This window comes from Elephantulus edwardii, unplaced genomic scaffold (assembly GCF_000299155.1).
Source record: "Elephantulus edwardii isolate Elephantulus edwardi_28Jun2011 unplaced genomic scaffold, EleEdw1.0 scaffold00007, whole genome shotgun sequence".
In the NCBI taxonomy this organism is placed as follows: domain Eukaryota; kingdom Metazoa; phylum Chordata; class Mammalia; order Macroscelidea; family Macroscelididae; genus Elephantulus; species Elephantulus edwardii.
This window is the reverse complement of record NW_006399757.1, coordinates 37,527,249-37,546,745: the sequence shown is the minus strand read 5'-3', so window position 1 is coordinate 37,546,745 and position 19,497 is coordinate 37,527,249. Positions and strand designations below refer to the sequence as shown.

Here is a 19,497-nt window from a genome sequence, read left to right as displayed (position 1 = left end):
ATTTTCCTTCATTCATGGTTCTCACATTCCATGTACCAATCACTAGGGTCTGCTTACAGCTGTTCCTCCTCCCTTGTGTTTCCATACTTGATGGTTCTACCTAGGTTGCCCTTTTTGTTAATCTGCATGTGTTCTGTTGTGCATAGGGTTTTCAGAGGCCTGCTATTTCAGAAGTGGGTGGCCAATCCTTCTTCCTAAGGTCCATAGAAGAGTCAAAAGTCAACCCAATTTCCACGAGCCATTTTCAGATTCTAATAGTCAATAGCACACCCCCTGGCAAATAACAGCAAAATAAATAATGAATTAATGACTTATTAATTTTACTCTTACACATTTGTTAAGGAATCCAGGCCTTTGAAAATATCTTTTGGGAGTGTCTGAAGATTGTTGTTTGCGAGGCTCCTAGAAACAAATCAAAAGAGAGAGATGTGAATGGCAGAGTCATAAATACATGCATTTCATGATAAAGGTTAGCTATGAGTCCGCAAACCACCACTCCTCATTTTCCCCATACTAAATCACTTGCTGGTGATTTCAAACTGCCCACCTTTGGGCTGTCAGCACAACTTCCTACCCACTAAGCCACCACCAATGGCATTATTTTTTTTTTCCATGTTAGAGATCATGAGGCTGGTGCAGGCCCAGTCAAGGTTCCGATCTGTGGTTCAGATTGCTATGAATAGCAGTCTATTACACGGCACAGGGCAACAATAAGCAGGCTGCCCCTTCTCCTCCCCCACCGCATCCCCACTCGGCTCCAGAGAGCAGCTGAACTCCGGATAGTTCCAACACTCTAGCTTTCAGACCCATTTAACCTCAGCCTTTGTCAACACATCAACTTTTCTGCTTTCCAAAATAAAGCCTTCTCTTTCAATTTCCTTTTCCTTGTAGTTGCATTCATTCTACCGCAGAAAACAGTTTTCCCCACAAATGTTCATCTATTGTTACTTTTGAGTAAACTATAGTTTATTGTTGCTGTTAGGTGCCATCGAGTCAAGTACGACTAATAGTGACCCTATGAAGAACAGGCCTGAACCCTGTCCTGTCCTGAGCCATTCTCACCATCTCTGACACCTCCCACAAACAACAGATATGAACCTAGCCCCGTCCTACATTGTCCTCACTGGATCTGATATGTTTAAACCCATTGTTTCAGTCACTGTGTCAATCTGTCTTGTTGAAGGTCTTCCTCTCTTTCTCTGACCCTCCGCCCTTCCCAGCACGATGCCTTCTTCCAAGGACTAGTCCCTCCTGACAACATGCCCAAAGTACGTGAGACAATCTTTCACCATTCTCGCCTGTGAGAAGCACTCTGGTTGCATCTCCTCCTAGACAGACTCATTTATTATTTTGACCCATCTATCTATTTATACATCTTCTTTCCACTTTTTCTATCCTTGATCTATTATTGCAGGATTCGATGCTCCCTCCCTACGCCCAGGGTTGTTGGGGTTTTTTTCTATTTGCTCTTCCAAAAACCACTGAAGTAATTTTAGTCAAGGTTAACAAGTACAAATGAGTCCCATTAGTAGCAAGGAAAAGAGATGCCCAAGTTATAGGAAAAGCAGAGATAATAAAGTGCTGGTGCTGTGTAATCGGGGTGGTGGGGGAGGGCATGTCATTTTGACCTTGCACTTCATATATACATGTTGCACATTTTCCTGAAGGAGTGATTTCACAGGAGAAATAAAAACAAAAGAGCCTATGCTGTTAGCTTCCAAAATCCTTTCAAATTTTTTTTAAATATGACCTCAAAATCAATACAAAGCCAACATTCTGTAAGACCGGTTTTTTAATTCATTATCATTTTTTCCTGGGTTTTAGGATTTACCACTGGACTGGCAAGTCTTGTTCAGTAAAGCTTGGAAGTGAAAGAATAAGAACGAGCTGAGCATTCCAGTCCCCAGGAATTTCTATTTTGTGGTGAAAGGCAGAGCTTTGGAGCCATTCTGAGCTGGTTTTTAGTCCGGGCTCCAGGACGTTGATTATGTCTTTTCTGAGATTGTTTTTCATTCTTAAGTATTGTTGGCGCTATGTGCCCTTGTGTCAGAACTGACACATAACAGACCCTTCTGCAGGTTTTCAGAGACTGTAAATCTCATGAAAGGAGAAGCTAGTAGATTTGAACTACCTGCCTTTGATTGTTGGTGCAACTCCTTACTTACTAGGCCAGCAGAATAGGTAATAACATGTAACTCATTAGATTGTTGAAAAGAAATCATATGATAATTTGAGACCATGAATGTCACCTGTACCACACTCAATAAAATGTATGTACATATGCTCAAGAAACAACATTGAGGAAACCCACATACAAACGAACTGCTACAGTTACTCACAAAGAACAGTTTTAATAAAAGCAGCTAAGAAAAAGTATTTAAGAGAACATTTCTAGAAGCCGTTTTCCTGGCTGGCATTTGAATGAAGAGATTTCCTGGCATCTTGCTCTAGTCCAGAGTCATTCTTATGTTATGTGTCAACTGAGAAGGATGAGGGTAAAATCAGTGGTGGGTTTGAAATACTTTAAGGAATGAGAGAAGACAGAACTAAGTCTGTGGAGTCAAAGGACATAAGAAAGAGAGACTCAAGGAGTAGGCTCAGCTACTAGAGTGACAAGAATAGGGATGTCTACATTTTGTGTGTCAGGAGGCGTAAGGCAGGCACAGGACAGGACTGGGTTCAGATCGCTATGAGTTGTACTCGACTTGATGGCACCTAACAACAACAAAAATAACAACAACACTAAAACCACATAGTATTTAGGCAACCAGGTGACTTGTCTGGTTCTCACTTGTTTTATGACTTCCTGAACACAGCAGCAGGACATTTGTGATATCAGGCATGGAACAGCTGTATCTGAACTTTGGTTGTTTCTTTTTCTGTCAAGTTATTTAGACACAATGATCACTAGTTCTATTCCAGCTCTTCAATCATGTCTTTTAAACTTTATTATTATACTTTGAAACTATACTGAGAGGCTTAGGGAGCTCTGGTGGCCTACTGGGTAGGGAATGACATTGTCAGTCCAAAGGTTTGAATCCATTAGCAGCTCTGCTGGAGAAAGATGAGCAATCTCCTCCTGCGTAATTTACAGCCTCTGAAAACCCACTGGAGGGTCAGCTATGAGTCAGTTCTGATTCAGTGGCAATGAGAGTTTTGAGCGAGTGTTATGCTTTTGTCTTTAATAAACTTTAAATGACACTAAAAGAGGCAATAGGAAGCTCTGGTAGCTTAGTGGTAAGGAATTGTGCTGCCAACCCAAAGGTTTGAATAGTTTGAATCACTAGCTGCTATCCAAAGGAAAGATGTAATCTCCCACACAGTTAAGATATGCGATTAACTGCCTCGGCAAACCTAGAGGGTCAGCTATGAGTTGGTTCTGACTTCACAGTACTCAAAAACAACAACAACAACAAGAGAGGCAACAGTTTAAATCATGTAGTTAAGAGCCAGTGAGTTTAAGTCTAGGTTTTGATAAGAGAGTGCAGAGGACACCAGAATATCTAAGTGAAGTTGAGTGAACAGATTGAAAAAAAGAATAAAGACAAGAGAAAAGAAAATTTTCATCAATGTTAAATGTTTTGGGGGTTTCCCCCCTAGGATGCTTCTGCTGTGAATACTAAAAGGGAGAAGGTATGTCAAAGATGGTGAGCTGGGCTCCGGATAGGGCAAGATGCAAAGCTGTTGCTCATAGGGTTGCTGTGAGTCATAGCAGACTCGATGGCACATTATAACAACAGCAAGCATAGTGCTTATCACACGGAAAACCCTCAGTGGATGCTGCTGGGTGAATGAATGGAGAAAGCTGAGCACAAGTGACCGAGAAGGACATGAGGAGGGGCACTGATCTAAACAAAGAAAATAGAACAAGTGTGTCTTGGGCCCAATACATAGAGTTAGGGAGAAATTCACAGCCCTGTAAATTGCCATGGCTAACATACCACCACATCACATCAGCCTGCTGCTCATAAACGCCCTGCCGCTCCCCAGGGTTACTTCTTTCAGAGCAGAATGGAAGCACCTTAAAATATATGTGCAGCTAAGCAGCGTTCTCTAGATCCTAATTTATAGTCTATCCAATAAATTTTTTTTCTTTTTTTTTTCCAATAAATTTTTTAAAAAATACTCAGCACATTCTTCATGCAACTGACCATCTGGTTGCTCTGTAACAGGCTGCGAGGGTCATGTCCTCTCAATGGCCATTTGTTTCCAACGGGGACCATTCCTTCACTTTGGTGTTTTCATGATTTACCTGAGAAAACCTCTGATTGTGACTATGGAAATCACAAGCAAGTCTTCTCTCAAAAGCAGACCAGACCGACTCAGACAGCACGTTTGTTTCAGTTCCATGAGCTCTGCTGCTAAGAAAGCATCGCCCACAGCCATCTGGGTGCTCCCAGCCTCTCTGCAATGCAGAATTCCAGCTTGGCTTTCTCTCTCCTCGAATGTGTGGTGCTTTAAGCACAATTACTTTCATCTCATGTGAAACGTTCAAAGGGGATAAGTACACTAGGACTATGGCCAACAGAAGTTAAAAGTGGGTTTTAGTTAATTCCTATGTACTAGGCTCTGTTCCAAGCCCCTTGCATATATTAACTCAATTAACCTTTTACAAGCTTGGGAGGTAGGTACTGCTATTATCCCTCCCATTTTACAGATGACATATGTGAGGCACAGGGAGGTTATGTGATCTGTCCAAGGTGCCACAACTGTTAGAAGGCAGAGCCATGCTTAGCATCTTGGCGGTTTAAGGTCAGGTATCACCTCCTCACCAGTAAGTTACAAGGCTTTTTTGCATACTGATCATTGTGATGAAGACTAAGAGGAAGATATCTTGTCTGTATGATTAAGGTCACATGACCATCTGGAATATGGGGACCATTATAAATGCCTTTGGCAATTCCCCAGTGTTGGGCCTAGTGCTGACCAACTGTAGCTGTTCCACAAACACCTATAGATGCATGACAGCTTTCCCAAATATTTTTGTACATATATGCAAATAAGACTATTTCCATCAGGCCTTAGCTACAGTGATGCTTTCACATCAATCAAGAGAATCACTATGAAAAAGCTCATGAATATTGGTAGAAATCAGTATATGATGTTTAGGGATTTTGCATCGTCACCACAAACTTGGGAGCTCTGGTGGCCTCGCTCATAGGGAGTTGTATTGTTGCCATTCCATGCCTCTCTGGTGATTCAAATCCACCAGCAGTTCAATGGGAGGAAGATGGACAGTCTTCTCCCACGTAATTTACAGTCTCAGAAACCCAATAGAAGATCAGCTATGAGTCAGTTTTAACTCCATGGCAATGAGTGAATAGGCTGCAAACTAATCATTCTTAATTTTTTTTCTGAGATAAATGTAATACATTCTCATCAGAAAAATTCAAACCTTAATGGTATATACAAATAATTTTCAAGATTCCAAACATTAAAGATGACCAATGTGCATAACTTAATTTAGAATAAATTAGTTGAATGAGTTTCCCAGTGTAATGCAGTGATAATTCTGCCCTTCTAACCAAGGTCCTTTTAATTCCCACCAAATGATTGGCTAAGATTACACTAATAAGTCGATTGTACTCTACTAATATGATTAGATAGGGAGCTGGTGGCCTAATGGTAAGAAGCTGCACTGCCAACCTGAAGCACGAAGTTTGAATCTACCAGCAGCTCCTCGGGAGAAGGATAGGCAATCTCCTCCCATATGATTTACTGTCTCTGAAAATTCACTGGAAGGTCAACTCAGGGTCAGTTCTAACCCAATGGTATATAACAATAACAACAAAAAGGGTATTGGGCAGGTTGTGCAAATTAGGTGTATGAAACTCTAACAAGGGATTGGTAGTTTGGTTATTCTGCTTTGCTTAAAATGAGCCATTACAGAAGCTTCTGGCATATCTGACTATAGCAAAGAAGGAGAAATGTGAGTGGAGTGAATTCTTTGTACCTGGGGTCACTGTGCTGGGAGGCTCCTAGACTCAAAAGACAGTTGGGATATTAAAATGATGGTGAGAGGCAGCAGCAGATAAACAGTGGCAGTAGAGGCAGAAGCACCAGGAGACTGGTGTGAGATAGTGCAGTGGGTTTTCCAAACCCTGAAGCAAGAAAGCTGAGCACCTTCAAGGAGGGTGCTTCTTGTGATATGAGTTACTCTAGGCACTGAATCAGTGGAGTTCAAGACTTTTGCAATACTTGCCCAAGCAAGGCAGATGCTGAGTCAGTCCAAGAAGTACAAGGGGCCAAGTGGCTGAGCGCCAAGAGGTAAAGGGCTAAAGATAGCCTCTACTTCATATCTTCTTAAAAGGCAGGAAAAAATGAAGGGGATGTACCTTAGAGAACGGCATAATTATAAAGCAGAATATAAGCTGGGGACAAAGAGAGTCAGTAAGGAAGTTATTTGGGTTGTTTGGGTTTTTTTAATTCCTTTTTGTAGACGAAGCTCCTTTTAGGTTAGAGCGAATCTTCATTGTCTTGGTAAACCTTTCCCTTGTGGCACATGAGTGAGAGACTGTTTATAGTGAACCATACCACATTGTTATTTGTGTAGACAAAAAATAGACCAATATTGGCAACACCGAACAGTTTACCTTAGTGTTAGCTAAAAAACCAACAAGCTAAAGACTACCTTCATTCAGCCAACATAACCCTGCTGCCTCATAATCATCTACCTCCAGGAACAAGCCAGAGAGGCAGTACTTTCCTTTCACCTTCTGTGTGATCTCTAAGCTTCATGCTTCTCTCTTTGAAGGCTGCCTTGATGTTCTCTTGAGCTTGAATATTTCTAGATATTAAACACAAGCTATGATCAGTCAGTCTCCCACTTTTTTCAGGCTCTAGAGATCTAACAAAGGGGCTTCATTACTACCACATTTTAAAGTCTCATTTAAATTGTGGCTCTGATAAGATCTAGGGATCTCTAGTGGTAAGAACCTGTGTTACAGTCCCTAATGCATGGAATTTGAATTCACCAGGTGCTCCATGGGAGAAGGATAGGCAATCTCCTCTCAAGTGATTAACTGCCTCTGAAAACCTTCTGGAGGGTCAGTTATGTGGGTCGGTTCCAACTTGATGGTATTCAACAACAACAACAATATAATAAGATCTACCCATGAAATATTCCTGACATTCTTCACTCATGTGTTGTGCAAAGTTCCCTCTCTGCTCCCTTTCCCCTTTTTCCCTCGCCTCTTTTCTTCCCACTCTTACCTCCCTTCTTCCAATCCTCCCCTTTTCTTTCTTATTTTCATTCCTTTAGGCTGAAGAAGATATACATCCAAAGGAATCAAAGGCCAGGCAAGCCTTAGATTAGAGGTTCCTAAAAACGCTGGTCTTGCTTGCTTCTCCCAGCCCGTCAGGATGCTGAGAAATGGACAGAGGTGATGATGAATGTGATTTACGTGCATTACGTCTCCTGAGTGAGTCAGAGCTGACCCCACAGCACCCAACAAGAAGTAGATTTCAAGTTGACGTCATGGCTTTCCATTTATTTTATCCTTCTGGATATTTATGTCTTTTCTTTCTTTCTTTTCACCTGAACCAGAAAGCTCGCCAGCACTTGGCTCTGTGATAAAGTGACATATCATTCATTCTGGGCATGGCTCCCTGACTCCCCCCCCCCATTGCATTATAACACTGACATGATGAGTAGCAAAAGCTGCTTTTATTGTCATGACTGCATATGGAAGGGGGAGCTCTGATAACACAATCTGTGGGAATTTGAATACTAACCCAAATGTTACTCTTCTCTTGTGATTTGACTCCACCAGCAGCTCTGAGAGAGGAAAAAATGGACAATCTTCTTCCAAGCAATTTCAAAAACTTCAAACTCATTGCCATCAAGTAGGAATCAACTCACAGCTGACTGCGTAGCAGGTTTTCAGAGGCTGCAATCACCAGGGAGACTGCCCATCTTTCTCATAAGGAGCAGTTGGTGAACCTGAACCACCTGCCTTTGGGTTGGCAGCATAACCCCTCATCTACTAGGTTACCAGCGCTCCCTTCTATGCAATTTATAGTCTCAGAAACCCAATGTTGGGTGAGCTATGAATTAATTCTGACTCCACAGCAAAGTGGGAGAAAGAATAAGACACACAGAGAGAAGCTTTGCAAGTGATAAGGATTTTAGAAAATTAATTTGGATAGACTCCCTTGTGCAAATCTAAACAGCTGGAGAAAACTGCTTCTCCCATGTGACCACATGGACACACTAAACCATAGGCTTCAAAGGGCAGAGCTTTATGCCTCCTTTGTCCCAGCTACTTCATAAGGCCTAAAGCAGAGCTGAGAATGAGGAGTTGAGTTGATCAGAAGTTGATGTTGATGGATAGACAATGACCCTTGGGTCTCTGGCATCTTAAGCACCAATAATGGTAACAACGAGTTTATTATTTTGTTTTAAATTTAGCATCTTTCCCTGCCATATTCTTCTAAGGTCCTTGACAATGTGTGTGAGTAGAAGGGTTTGGGGAGGGAGTGTTGAAGGCTCAGTGAATATAGTTCTTTGGTTCCTGGAACAATTGTGCCACTTTAAGATTCTGGGCTCGGGAATTCTTTGCCTAGGGAGCACTGGTGGCTCAGTGGTAAGGCATTGCCTTGCCAATGCAAAAGTATGTGTTTTGAATCCACCAACTGCTCCGCAGAAGAAAGATGGGCAATCTTCTGCTGTGCAATTTACTGCTCTGAAAACCTGCTAGAAGGTCAGCTATGGGTCGGTTCCTACTCGATGGTACACAACAACAAGAATTCTTGGCGGTAAATCGAACAGTGAACTGAAGAATGTTTAGGAGTGACCATGGCCTCAACTACTAGCTCCAGGCACATCTTCAGAATGTGACAGCAAAAATATCTCTAAACATGCCAAATATCCTACTAAGAATGACTGACTGAGCACCAATAGTCCACGGAAGAAGTGAATAGTTAATTATCCACTGAATAAGAAAATATTTAATTTATAATCAAGTATTGTATGGAGTTGGATAAATAGTGCCTATAGTTTTCTTATATGTTCTCATGTACATAAAGTAGAAGTTCAAATAGGGAAAAAAAACACCCTCCCAGTAAATATAAAATTAAGCCGTATATACTCAACTAATAATTATTCATGAAATGAGTAATAATATAATGATTAAAAAAATCATAGCTCTCACATGATTTTCCTGATTTAGATGGCTTTCTTAATCATGGTTGTTTTACACTAGTAATATTAATAGCACTGTAATTTCCTGACCACACAATGACTGATGACAGGAAGAAATAGCTAGTATACCACAAGAGTAATCATTTGGACGGCTTAAATTTTCACAGACATCCATATGGTGTCCTATCTCTAGATTACCAAACTTCAATGCCCACTAGCAAGTCTAAAAAGTGGTTAACAACACATATACTTACAGGTGAAGTAAAGACTTTAGTCCCCGGAAAGTATGTCTTGAAATGGATTTGATGTTGTTGTTTTCTATGAATCTGCAATATAGGTTATAATATTTTTTGTTAGAAGGCTGTAGGAACCACCAAGACTGATCATAAATCATTATGATGTAAGGAGTTTATTTTTTCTACTTACAAATATTCTAGATGTGGAAGACCAATAAAAGCATCATCACTGATCACATCAAAGGAGTTGGATGTGAATAACCTGCCCAGAGAAGTGTACAATGAAAATGGTTAAACTGCCAGATTGCCAATCTTTGTTGCTCTTACCTCTCAGAGAAATGAGTAGGTTATGTTCAGAAATATGCTTGTCATATACAGTATTATTTATGCTGGTAAGTTGTTTTTCCCCCCCATAAATTCACTTTATTACAGATCTGTGGAGGACAGTGGGTCCCGGCCTCAAAGGCTGCCTCTATGCCGGTAAGTTTTGCAATCTTTTTTTAAATCTTCCAATTATCTCATCATCAAACACTCATCGAGGGAATGCTGTGTGCCTCACTCTTCTCAGGGAGCTCTAGTGGTCTGATGGTAAGGAATTGAGCTATCAACCCAAAGGCATGTGGTTCAAGTCCACCAGCTACTCCTCAGGAGAAAGATGGGCATTCTTCTCCTGAGCTAGAGACTGACAGTGTCTGAAAGGCATGTGGTGAGTATGCTCTCAGTTGATTCCCACTCAATGGCAGAGAGAATGAGACTGCAGTCATGGATGTTACACAACTTTGAGAAGCATTTGGGTCAGGCAGGAGAGAGGAAGGAGCCAAATCAACATTGTGCATGCTTTCATGACAAAGACACTGTCAAAATCTTTTTTGCTTTCTGGAGAAATTATTGGAGCATTCTATAGAAAAACAGCAGTGCTTTGGGGTTCTAAACCTAGGAAACCTAGAAAACCTTAGCTCTGTGCCTGATTATGCTATAATATCTCATAGCAGACAAGCCACTGAGACTCATTCAATGAACACCCCCTTCTGTGAAAACAGAAGCAGCTGGAGATGGGAAACAATGAGGCAGAGAAATGGCAGGCACATTTTATTGCTAAGTGGTTGAAAGATAAAAAAACGCACCCCACTTTTTTTTGGACAAATTGGTAAGTATTTTCAGATTCCACAGGGATTTGGTTTCAAAATTACTTGAAGAAAAAAAGGTCAACCTGTAAGCCTTTCAGATTCTGTGAGATTCTTGGAACTTGCCAGTTTTCTGAATGAGAGATTTAAAAGAGGTGTTATTAAGTAAAAGAGTATAAAGAATATATTTTTATAGTGAATATTCATTTATAAGATTCATTTCTATACATGTGCTGATACAAATTGAGAATGTGGTTCAAATGTACTGATGCATATGTATTGAAGGGTTTAAGTGATGTTCAGTCTACATTTTAAGTATCTTGTGGGGAACATATTTCACTTGAAGTTATTTTCTAAAATGCTAGAGTGGTCTTGGACCAGAATAAACATTTGACATGATTTGAGAATTTTCTTCTCATACATACATTATTCCATTTCTGTGAAGTTCAATATTCTGTCAGTAAACTCTGTGGATTTTTATTTGGAAGTCAAATGTTAACTATAACTGCTACTAGTCACTAACTAGTTCCGTGGCTTTGCTTTTGTGAGCCTGTTAAATTAGTAGAGCAAAACTTGGAGAGTTTAAAACTTATTTGACATCTGGGATTGCTTCAAAATAGTCACCTGAGGGTGGTGAGTAGCAAGGGATAATAACAGAAATGAGCATAAATGAATAATTTTTAAAGTTGTAAATGGGTATACATGGGAGAGTATTTTGTTATTATCTTTACTCTGACATAGGGAGCTCTGGTAGCCTAGTAGTAAGAAAGTGCCCTGCAATCCCAAAAGCACATGGTTCAAATCCACCAGCTACACTGTAGGAGAAAGATGAGAAATCTCCTTCTGTGCAATTAACAGCCTCTGAAAATCTACTGGAGGGTCAACTATGGGTTGGTTCTGACTTGATAGTACTCTACAACAACTTTTACAAACGCTTAACATTCCCCATAAACAGAAAAGAAACCCTGCTAACAATAGCCCAAGCAAACAAAATCAGGTGATATTTTTGCATTTCTTCCAAAATTAGGGAATTTCTGATAGCTTAGTGATAAGGAATTGCACGACCAACACAAAGGTACACGGTTCAAATCCTCCAGCTGATCCACAGAAGAAAGATGAGCATTCTCCTCCCATGTGATTTACTGGTTCTGAAAACCCTCTGGAGAGTCCACTACGCAGTACACAGCAACAACAGCAACAACAACAAAGTGGTAGATTGATTTTCTTCTAAATCCTTTAGTTCCATGTACAATAGAGTTGGCACGAAAATTGTCTAGGTTTCCCTGAAGTACCATTTTTATGTCTCAGTGGTTTTTCCTAAAGCAATGAATTGTTCCTCTAGCATTTTAGCTTTTGCTATTGGCGAAATCATTAGTGTCTAAAGAGTCAGTACAAAAAAAAAGTAAAGAAAAAGGGAAAAAGAGTCATTACTAAAAGAATAGTGAAGCTCATTGGTATTCCAAAGTTAGTCAAACAGATTCAGAGGTTTATTATTTTAGTCACAACACTGGCAATTAACTGTCTCTTCTCATTTCACGGTTTGGGAAGACAACAAGATTGCTGAGCTTTACCCAGGTAAGTGAATCCAAGACCTTTCTTAGGTGGGAGACTTTTGCTGTATGCTATCTAGGCAGCTTAAAGGATGGAGAGAGAGGATGGAAGAAGACAGAAATGGGCACAGAGCGATACTACTCAGGTGCACTGGATTGCATGCTGTCCCACAACTGGAACAGCCACTTCATAATTATACATTCCAACTCGTCAAAAGAAATCAAGTCCTACCACTAGTCCCTCTTTTGTTAAATAAAATGCAAAACGGAGTAGGAAATGGATAGTAGTGAGCACAACTTGCCCACATCTGACGGGCACAAACCCAAGAACCTATGGAGAATCTCTGCTAGGACTTTCGTCTGCTTGTCCATTGCCTACCCCTCCCCCAACCCTCCTCCCTGGAGTGACTGTCCCATAGTGGGCACCAAAGAAATACTAAACAAAGAACTTAGTTTGCATTAAATTCTGGTAATTACTGGACTGTTAGGTTGTTCTTTGCAACAGGGATTTACACTTACTGCCAGAAGTCCAGGCTGGGTTTAGAAGGGGTCGTGGTACTAGGGATACTGGAGCCGATGTTAGATGGATCTTAGACATTCCTCTGGTATTCCCTGCTTTCAGCTATCTGTGTTTCATTGACTATGCAAAGGCATTTGATGGTGTGCATCATAACAAACTGTGGCTGACTCTGAGAAGAATGGGAATCCCAGAACACTTGATCGTTCTAATGCGAAACCTATACTTGGACCAGGAGACAGTCATCAGAACAGAGCAAGGGAAACACTGCATGGTTCAAAATTGGGAAGGGCGTATGCCAGGGAGGTGTCCTATCTCCATACCTTTTCAACCTGCATGCAGAAAAGATTATCTGGGAGGCTGGGCTCTATGAGGAGAAATGTGGGGTGAAGATTGCTGGAAGGTCTGTCAAAAATCTACATTATGCAGATGACACAACCCTGCTTGCTGAAACTGAAGAGGACCTGAAGCACCTGCTGCAGAGGGTCAAGGACTGCAGCCTCCAATATGGATTGAGGCTCAGTGTCAAGAAGACAAAGATGCTCACCACTGGGCCAATTGGCAGCATCAAGATGGATGGTGAAGAGATTGAGATTGTTCACAGCTTTAGTTTGCTTCGCTCCACAGTCAACACTCTTGGCACCAGTAGCCAGGAAATTAAAAGGCATATTGCCATGGGAAAGTCTGCTGTTAGGGACCTCTCCAAAGTACTGAAGAGCAATGGTGTCTCTCTAGAGACTAAGGTGCATCTGATACAGGCCATGGTCTTCGCAATCACCTGTTATGCATCAGAGAGTTGGACAATGACCAAGGAGGACAGAAAGAGAATTAATGCCTTTGAGCTGTGGTGCTGGAGAAGAGTATTGAGAATACCATGGACTGCTAGGAAAACAAATAGATTCATCCTGGAGAGGGTTCAACCGGGTGGCTCCCTGGAGGCAAGGATTCTGAGGCTTCGTTTGACATACTTTGGACATGTTGTAAGGCGAGACTGGTCCTTGGAGAAGGACATCATGCTTGGGAGGGTGGAGGGACAGCGCAGGAGGGGAAGGCCCTCTATGAGCTGGATTGATTCAGTGACTGGGGTAATCAGGATGGGAGTGTCAGAGACAGTGCGATTGGCACAGGACAGAGCAGAGTTTAGGGCTGTTGTACATAGGGTCACTATGAGTCGCAAGTGACTCGAGAGCACATAACAACAACAACAACAACAGTTTTTGCGCCTCCAGCACAGTTTCTTGCTAAATAATGTTTGATGAACCAGACATGTGTACCCTGATGAGAGGCAAAAAGCTAGAATACGAGAATAATTCTTCATAATCCCACTTCGGTAAAGTACAAACCCCAGCAAACTAATCTATGCCTGTAAAAGTCCAGTCAGTAGTTACTCTCAGACACAAGTAGTAACCAGAAGGAATGATATGTTTGGGTGTTTTGTTTGTTTTTAACTTAGGTGCAGATTGCAAGGGCATTCAATTTGAAGCTATGTTGTTGTTTTTGAATACTGTTCAGTTGATTCGGATAGAAACCCCATGAGATAGAGTAGAATTGTCCTAAAGAGTTTTCTCACCTGTGGTCTAACAAAAATTGATCACCAGGTCTCTCTCCAGTGAAGGAGTTGCCAAGCTTTGCTTAGCTGTTGTGCCCGACCATGGATCAGACTCTTTCCTCAAGATATATGTTTATAGTATGTGTTGTTTTCCTAGCATGCTTATTATTTATTCTACAATAAAAAGGTTACTAAAAAAGTTGAAATTAAACCCTTCTGGCTAAGATAACCATGAATATCAAAACCAATCCTACTCCCACGGAGTCCGTTCTGACTTATAGACTTTATAGGCATTTCTGATGCTGTAGATCATTATTGAAATAGATTGCCACATCTTCCTGAAAAGAAGCCACTGCTTCATTCAAACCCCCAACTCATTGGTCAGCAGCTGAAGGTTTTAACCTTTTAGCCACCAGGCTCCTATGTAAGGAATTTCATCATCTTGAGAGACTTTACTAAATAGTTTTAAATAAAGAAGAAACATCAGTCCTTACTTTTCCTTCTCAGCAGTATGAGCTGCTATTTGGAGCTAAGCTAAGCTTCAGTGTCCCATGGACTCTCTTAGGAACTCCACCCCACTCACCTCCTCTTCATACAAGGCACATCGCTCTCCTATGGACTTGTGTGGAGGTGGTGTTACCTCTATCCTTTGTCCCACTGGAACATTCAGGATCTCTGCCACTTTTTTCTAATCTTCAGGAGAGCAAAACCCTGGAGTTGGTGTGAATAGGCATAGGATGTGCCTCAACCTACTAGCATTCCCCTGCCCAAGGGCTGTGACATAGGCCTCTTAGTCACCAGCCCTATTAATTCAGTAAGTAAAGGACTGTAGGGTGGAAGCAGCAAGTAGAAGGACTTATTCCTCTTCACCTAGGGGAGTGTATGTTTCTTACAAAGAGGGAAGACTTGGAAAGATTGTTGTTATGTGCCATTGAGTCACCTATGACGACTCAAAGTGACCCTACGTACAGTAGCTCTGAAATCTGCTCTATCCTGAGCCAGTCCCACTGCTTCCTACACATCTACCCCTATTACCCCAGTAACTGTGTTAATCCATCTCATCTGGGGTCTTCCTCTCCTGTGCTGTCCCTCCACCCTTCAAAGTATGATGTCCTTCTCCAAGGACTGGTCCCTTCTGGCCACATGCCCAAAATATGTGAAATGGCACCTCCAAGGAGAGACTTGGGAAGATTTGGGAAGATAGTACATGTCAATACTCTCAATTCTTGTCAGGTTATAGTTCATTTTTAAAAATGATATTTATTTCTATCACAATAATCTACATTTGGGAGACTCCGTTTCCTCAACAGTTTGTCTGAATGATCTTATTTGGTCTTCAGAACAAGTCTGCTAAAGTGGCAGGGCAGGTGTGAATAGCTGCTTGGCAGAGAAGGGCAATAAAGTCCAGAGAGCACCAGGTTTTGCTCAAGGTCATGAGGCCCATGCCTCCTGCTCTGGTGTCCTTTTGCCGGCGTGATGGGTGGCCTCTCACCATAGTGCTTAGATAAGAGAATGTCTACATTCTGGCTGGCAGCCACAGCACTGCTCAGCTGGTGTAGATTTAAGAAATCTCATTATAATAAATGCTTTTACAGGGTTCTTTCTATTAGGAATTAATCAATATAAGTAATTTCAAAGTCATATTAGATCATATCAACCATATCAATCCGTATTTTTTTCAAGCTAAGGGTTTTTACATTTCGAATGCAGTTTGGTGTGTTTTGTTCATGAATAATATATGCTCACACCAGAGTATCTGGAACACACGAGAAGAAAATAAAAATTACCAGAATCCTCACTCCCAATCATACCCATATGCATCAACATATATAACAGATGTTGTGTATTATTGAGTTGGAACTGAGCCATAGCAGACCCTCAAACAGGTATTCAGAGGCAGTAAATTGCACAAGAGGAGATTGCCTGTTTTTCTCCCGTGGAGCATCCAGTGGATTTGAACCACGGGCCTTCAGGTTTGGGGTCATGTTGTTAGAAGGGCCTATTCCTTGAAAAAGTTATCATGCCAGAGAAGGTGGAAGGTCAGTGAAAGAGAAGAAGACCCTCAACCAGATGGATTGACACAGTGACTGCAGCAATGGGTTCAAGTATGGCAGAGATGTGAGGATGGCACAGAGTAGGACAGGGTTCAGAGCTCTTGTTCATAGAGTCACTCTGAATTGTACTCGACTCAATGGCACATGACAGCAACAACATATTTGACTCTTTAATCCACTGAGAACTTACTTTTAGATATAGTATGATATATTTTGATTTTTAACTAAGCTGTTACCTAAATACACCCAAGGTCTTTTGTTGAATAATTAAATTCTCCATGTGTTACTTCTTTCAATTGCTACTATTTTTTCGATTTTTTTCAAGAACTAAATCTTGGAACTACCACTACATGATTTGTTATTTTACAGTTTCATCTTTATTAGTTGTTTCCTCCCTAATTCCTTCAGGTTGTTGTGTACCGTAGAGTTGGAACCGATCTATAGCTGACCCTCCAGAAGATTTTCAGAGGCAGTAGATCACATGGGAGGAGATTGTCCTTCAGTCTACCACAGAGCCTCTGGTGGATTTGAACTGCATGCCTTTGGGTTTGCACTGCAGCTACTTGCCACCAGACCACCAGGGCTTCCTATTCCCTCGGCTCACTTTTGCTTACCTAACTTAGTGAGTTGAGTGCTCAAATAATATGTCTCTATTCTCTTGGAATGAAAAGTATTTATAAGTATGACTTTAGCTCAGTGGAAACATCTGTAAAATGTTTCTGGAAGTCTTTTAAGTTATCTACAGGAGTTGTGCTGCTGACCCGAAGGCTGAGCCTGTCTGACGATTTGAACCCACCTCTGTGGAAGGAAGGCGGACATTTTCCTCTTGTCACACTATTTACAGCCTCAGAAATCCAATGAAGGGTCAGCTATGAGTGCATTTCAATGCAACAGCAGTGAGGATTTTATTTTAAGAATAAATCTGTAATTGCATATTTCTCTTCAACAGCTTTTTATTTAAGGCCTTGTTAGCCGACATTGAGTCAGCTCATAGTGACCCTGTATTTAACAGAGTAGAAGTATTCTATGGGATTGTATTGGTTATAGTTCTGGTGACCTCGTGGTAAGAAGCTGCACAGCAATTCTGAAGGCACATGGTTCAAATCCACTAGTTGCTCATCCACCAGTTACTCCATGGGAGAAGAATGGGCAATCTTCTCTCGTGTGATTACTGCCTTTGGAGACCTGCTGGAGAGTCAGCTATGGGTTGGCTCCGACTCAATGGTACACAACAACAACAACAACAACAACAACAACCTTTACAGGAGTCGTTTGCCAGGCCTTTCTTCTGTGAAGCTGCTGGGTAGGTTTGAACTGTTAACTTTCAGGTTAGCAGCTGATCACAAACTGCTTGTACCACTTAGCATCCTGCATTAGAAGCATTCTAAAAATTAACTGTTGATGATTAGGTTTTTAAAAGAACGTTCATAATTTTACTATTGCTACTGCATTGGATCAAGTTAAAGATATTATCTTAAGGTGTTAATCCCCAACTCTAGTTTCAACGTCTAGCTGTGATGTGATATCTAACAAGTAATAGGAATGGGTCACCTCTCCTCATAAGTGACAAATTCACACCAGGACTAAGACTGTTAGGAGCTTCTGAGTTGGACTGAAAAGCTAAGTCCATCAGAATTTCATTCAAAGGGAACAAAAGAAAAAGGGCAACAGGATTACACAGAACTCATAGTCCTGGTAGAATATGGGGTCAGCACTGAAGACGTGAAGGAAGAAGCAGAGGACCAAAGAACACTATCTGGTCATGCTGGAAAGGGAGTCAGAAGCAAAGGCTGTCCATGAAGACAGAGACAGGGAAGGTCAGGGAGGGACACCGAGGGAAAGAGCCAGCCAGGAACATGTGTTGGTGCCAAGGCTGATGGGTCACCGTAGCAGCTTCCAGCACCAGCTTCCTGGGCACAAGGAGGGAGCACATTAAAGAAGGGGATGCCAAAACTGGGAATCTAGAGTCTCTCCCTCTAATTCCTCCAAGACTGTAAATGTTCTGTATTGTCTTCGGCATGTCACTTCTCCTCTTTGTGATAAAATGAGAGAGCTGGAATCGATAATGAGCAAGACCACTTCCAGTTCTAAGGAGCCTCAGCCTATGCTCGGAGCACTGCAGGACTTCATGGTAGACACGGGGCCTGTATGAAAGGCAGCGAGTGGTGGACAGTCTGCTGTGCAGGTGGATGAATACAGAGATGGGTGTGTGTGTGTGTGTGTGTGTGTGTGTGTGTGTGTAGACATCTTGCAGAGAAAATCCTCTCCCATCTCAAATCAGACTGCACACCTAGCTCATGTGCTATACCCCAGGCTTTAATTCCACTTGCTTCTTTGGACTCCTGCCTCCTTCTGGCCACTGTGCCTCTTTAACCACCATCAGAATTGTCACTGACCTGTGCCTGCCTTGAACCTTTTCATTATAGAGGAGAGATAATGTAGGGAGTCCTGTCATATAATCCCTGCTTCGCAGTATCAGGTTAGCTAATGACTGGAATTAGCCACAAGTTTCCTTGTGCTTATCTCTGGTGGCCTAGTGGCAAGAACCTGTGCTGCAATCCTGAAGGCACGAGGTTTGAGGCCACGAGCTGCTTCCTGGGAGAAGGATGGGCAAGATCCTCCTGTGTGATTAACTGCCTCTGAAAACCCACTGGAGGGCCAGCTATGGGTTGGTTCCAACTCGACAGTACACAGCAACAACCTTCCAGGAAGCCTTTTTGTTATTATGATTCCTGTTTTAACAGATAATGAAAATTTCACTTACTTAAGACAGAATATACACAGTAAGTACTAACTGAAGCCTAGGCACCAGATTCTCTATTCTGTACCCACTAAATGCAGACTAGATGACATACAGGTGCTTGAGGTCAGAGGTCTCTCTAAATGGCCACAAGATTGTTAAAAGGTTCTCAATGCTCTGAAAAGTGAGGACATCAGAATCGGTTAGAGACCTCCCTTCTCCATCCAGGTCATCTGAAAAACAGGTGACGCTGTCCATTCCAGATTAATACATAAACACAAGTAAGCCCCTGATTACTTTACCAGGTTCTCTATCCTTTCCAGGGATTGTAAATTTGGAAAAGATGTTTTGATTCCATAAGAAGGCGCTCCCTTCCTTGAAGATTCTAAGAATTATATGAAATAATGCATGTGACCATGGGAGCTCTGGTGGCCTAGTGTCAAGAAGTTGTACTGCAATCCCAGAGGTGTGTGGTTCAAATCCACCAGATTCTGTGCTGGAGGAGGGGCAATCTCTTCCTGTACCAGTCAGATCCAATTTGACGGTACACACACACACACACACACACACACACACACACACACA

At 41.7% G+C, this 19,497-nt stretch overlaps 1 protein-coding gene across 2 annotated transcripts in view; it reads right to left on the bottom strand.

Annotated features, from left to right (window-relative positions):
* Positions 1-19,497, bottom strand: part of LGI1 (leucine-rich, glioma inactivated 1) — a 61,769-nt gene that overhangs the window by 13,703 nt on the left and 28,569 nt on the right. The window contains exons 3-5 of one of the 2 annotated variants that reach the window (XM_006880357.1): positions 9,569-9,640; positions 9,397-9,468; positions 331-402 (exon numbers count right to left, since the gene is read on the bottom strand). In XM_006880357.1, the coding sequence (XP_006880419.1) occupies positions 331-402; positions 9,397-9,468; positions 9,569-9,640 (216 nt within the window). The remainder of the gene's footprint in view (positions 1-330; positions 403-9,396; positions 9,469-9,568; positions 9,641-19,497) is intronic. The other variant, XM_006880358.1, reaches the window with a different exon arrangement.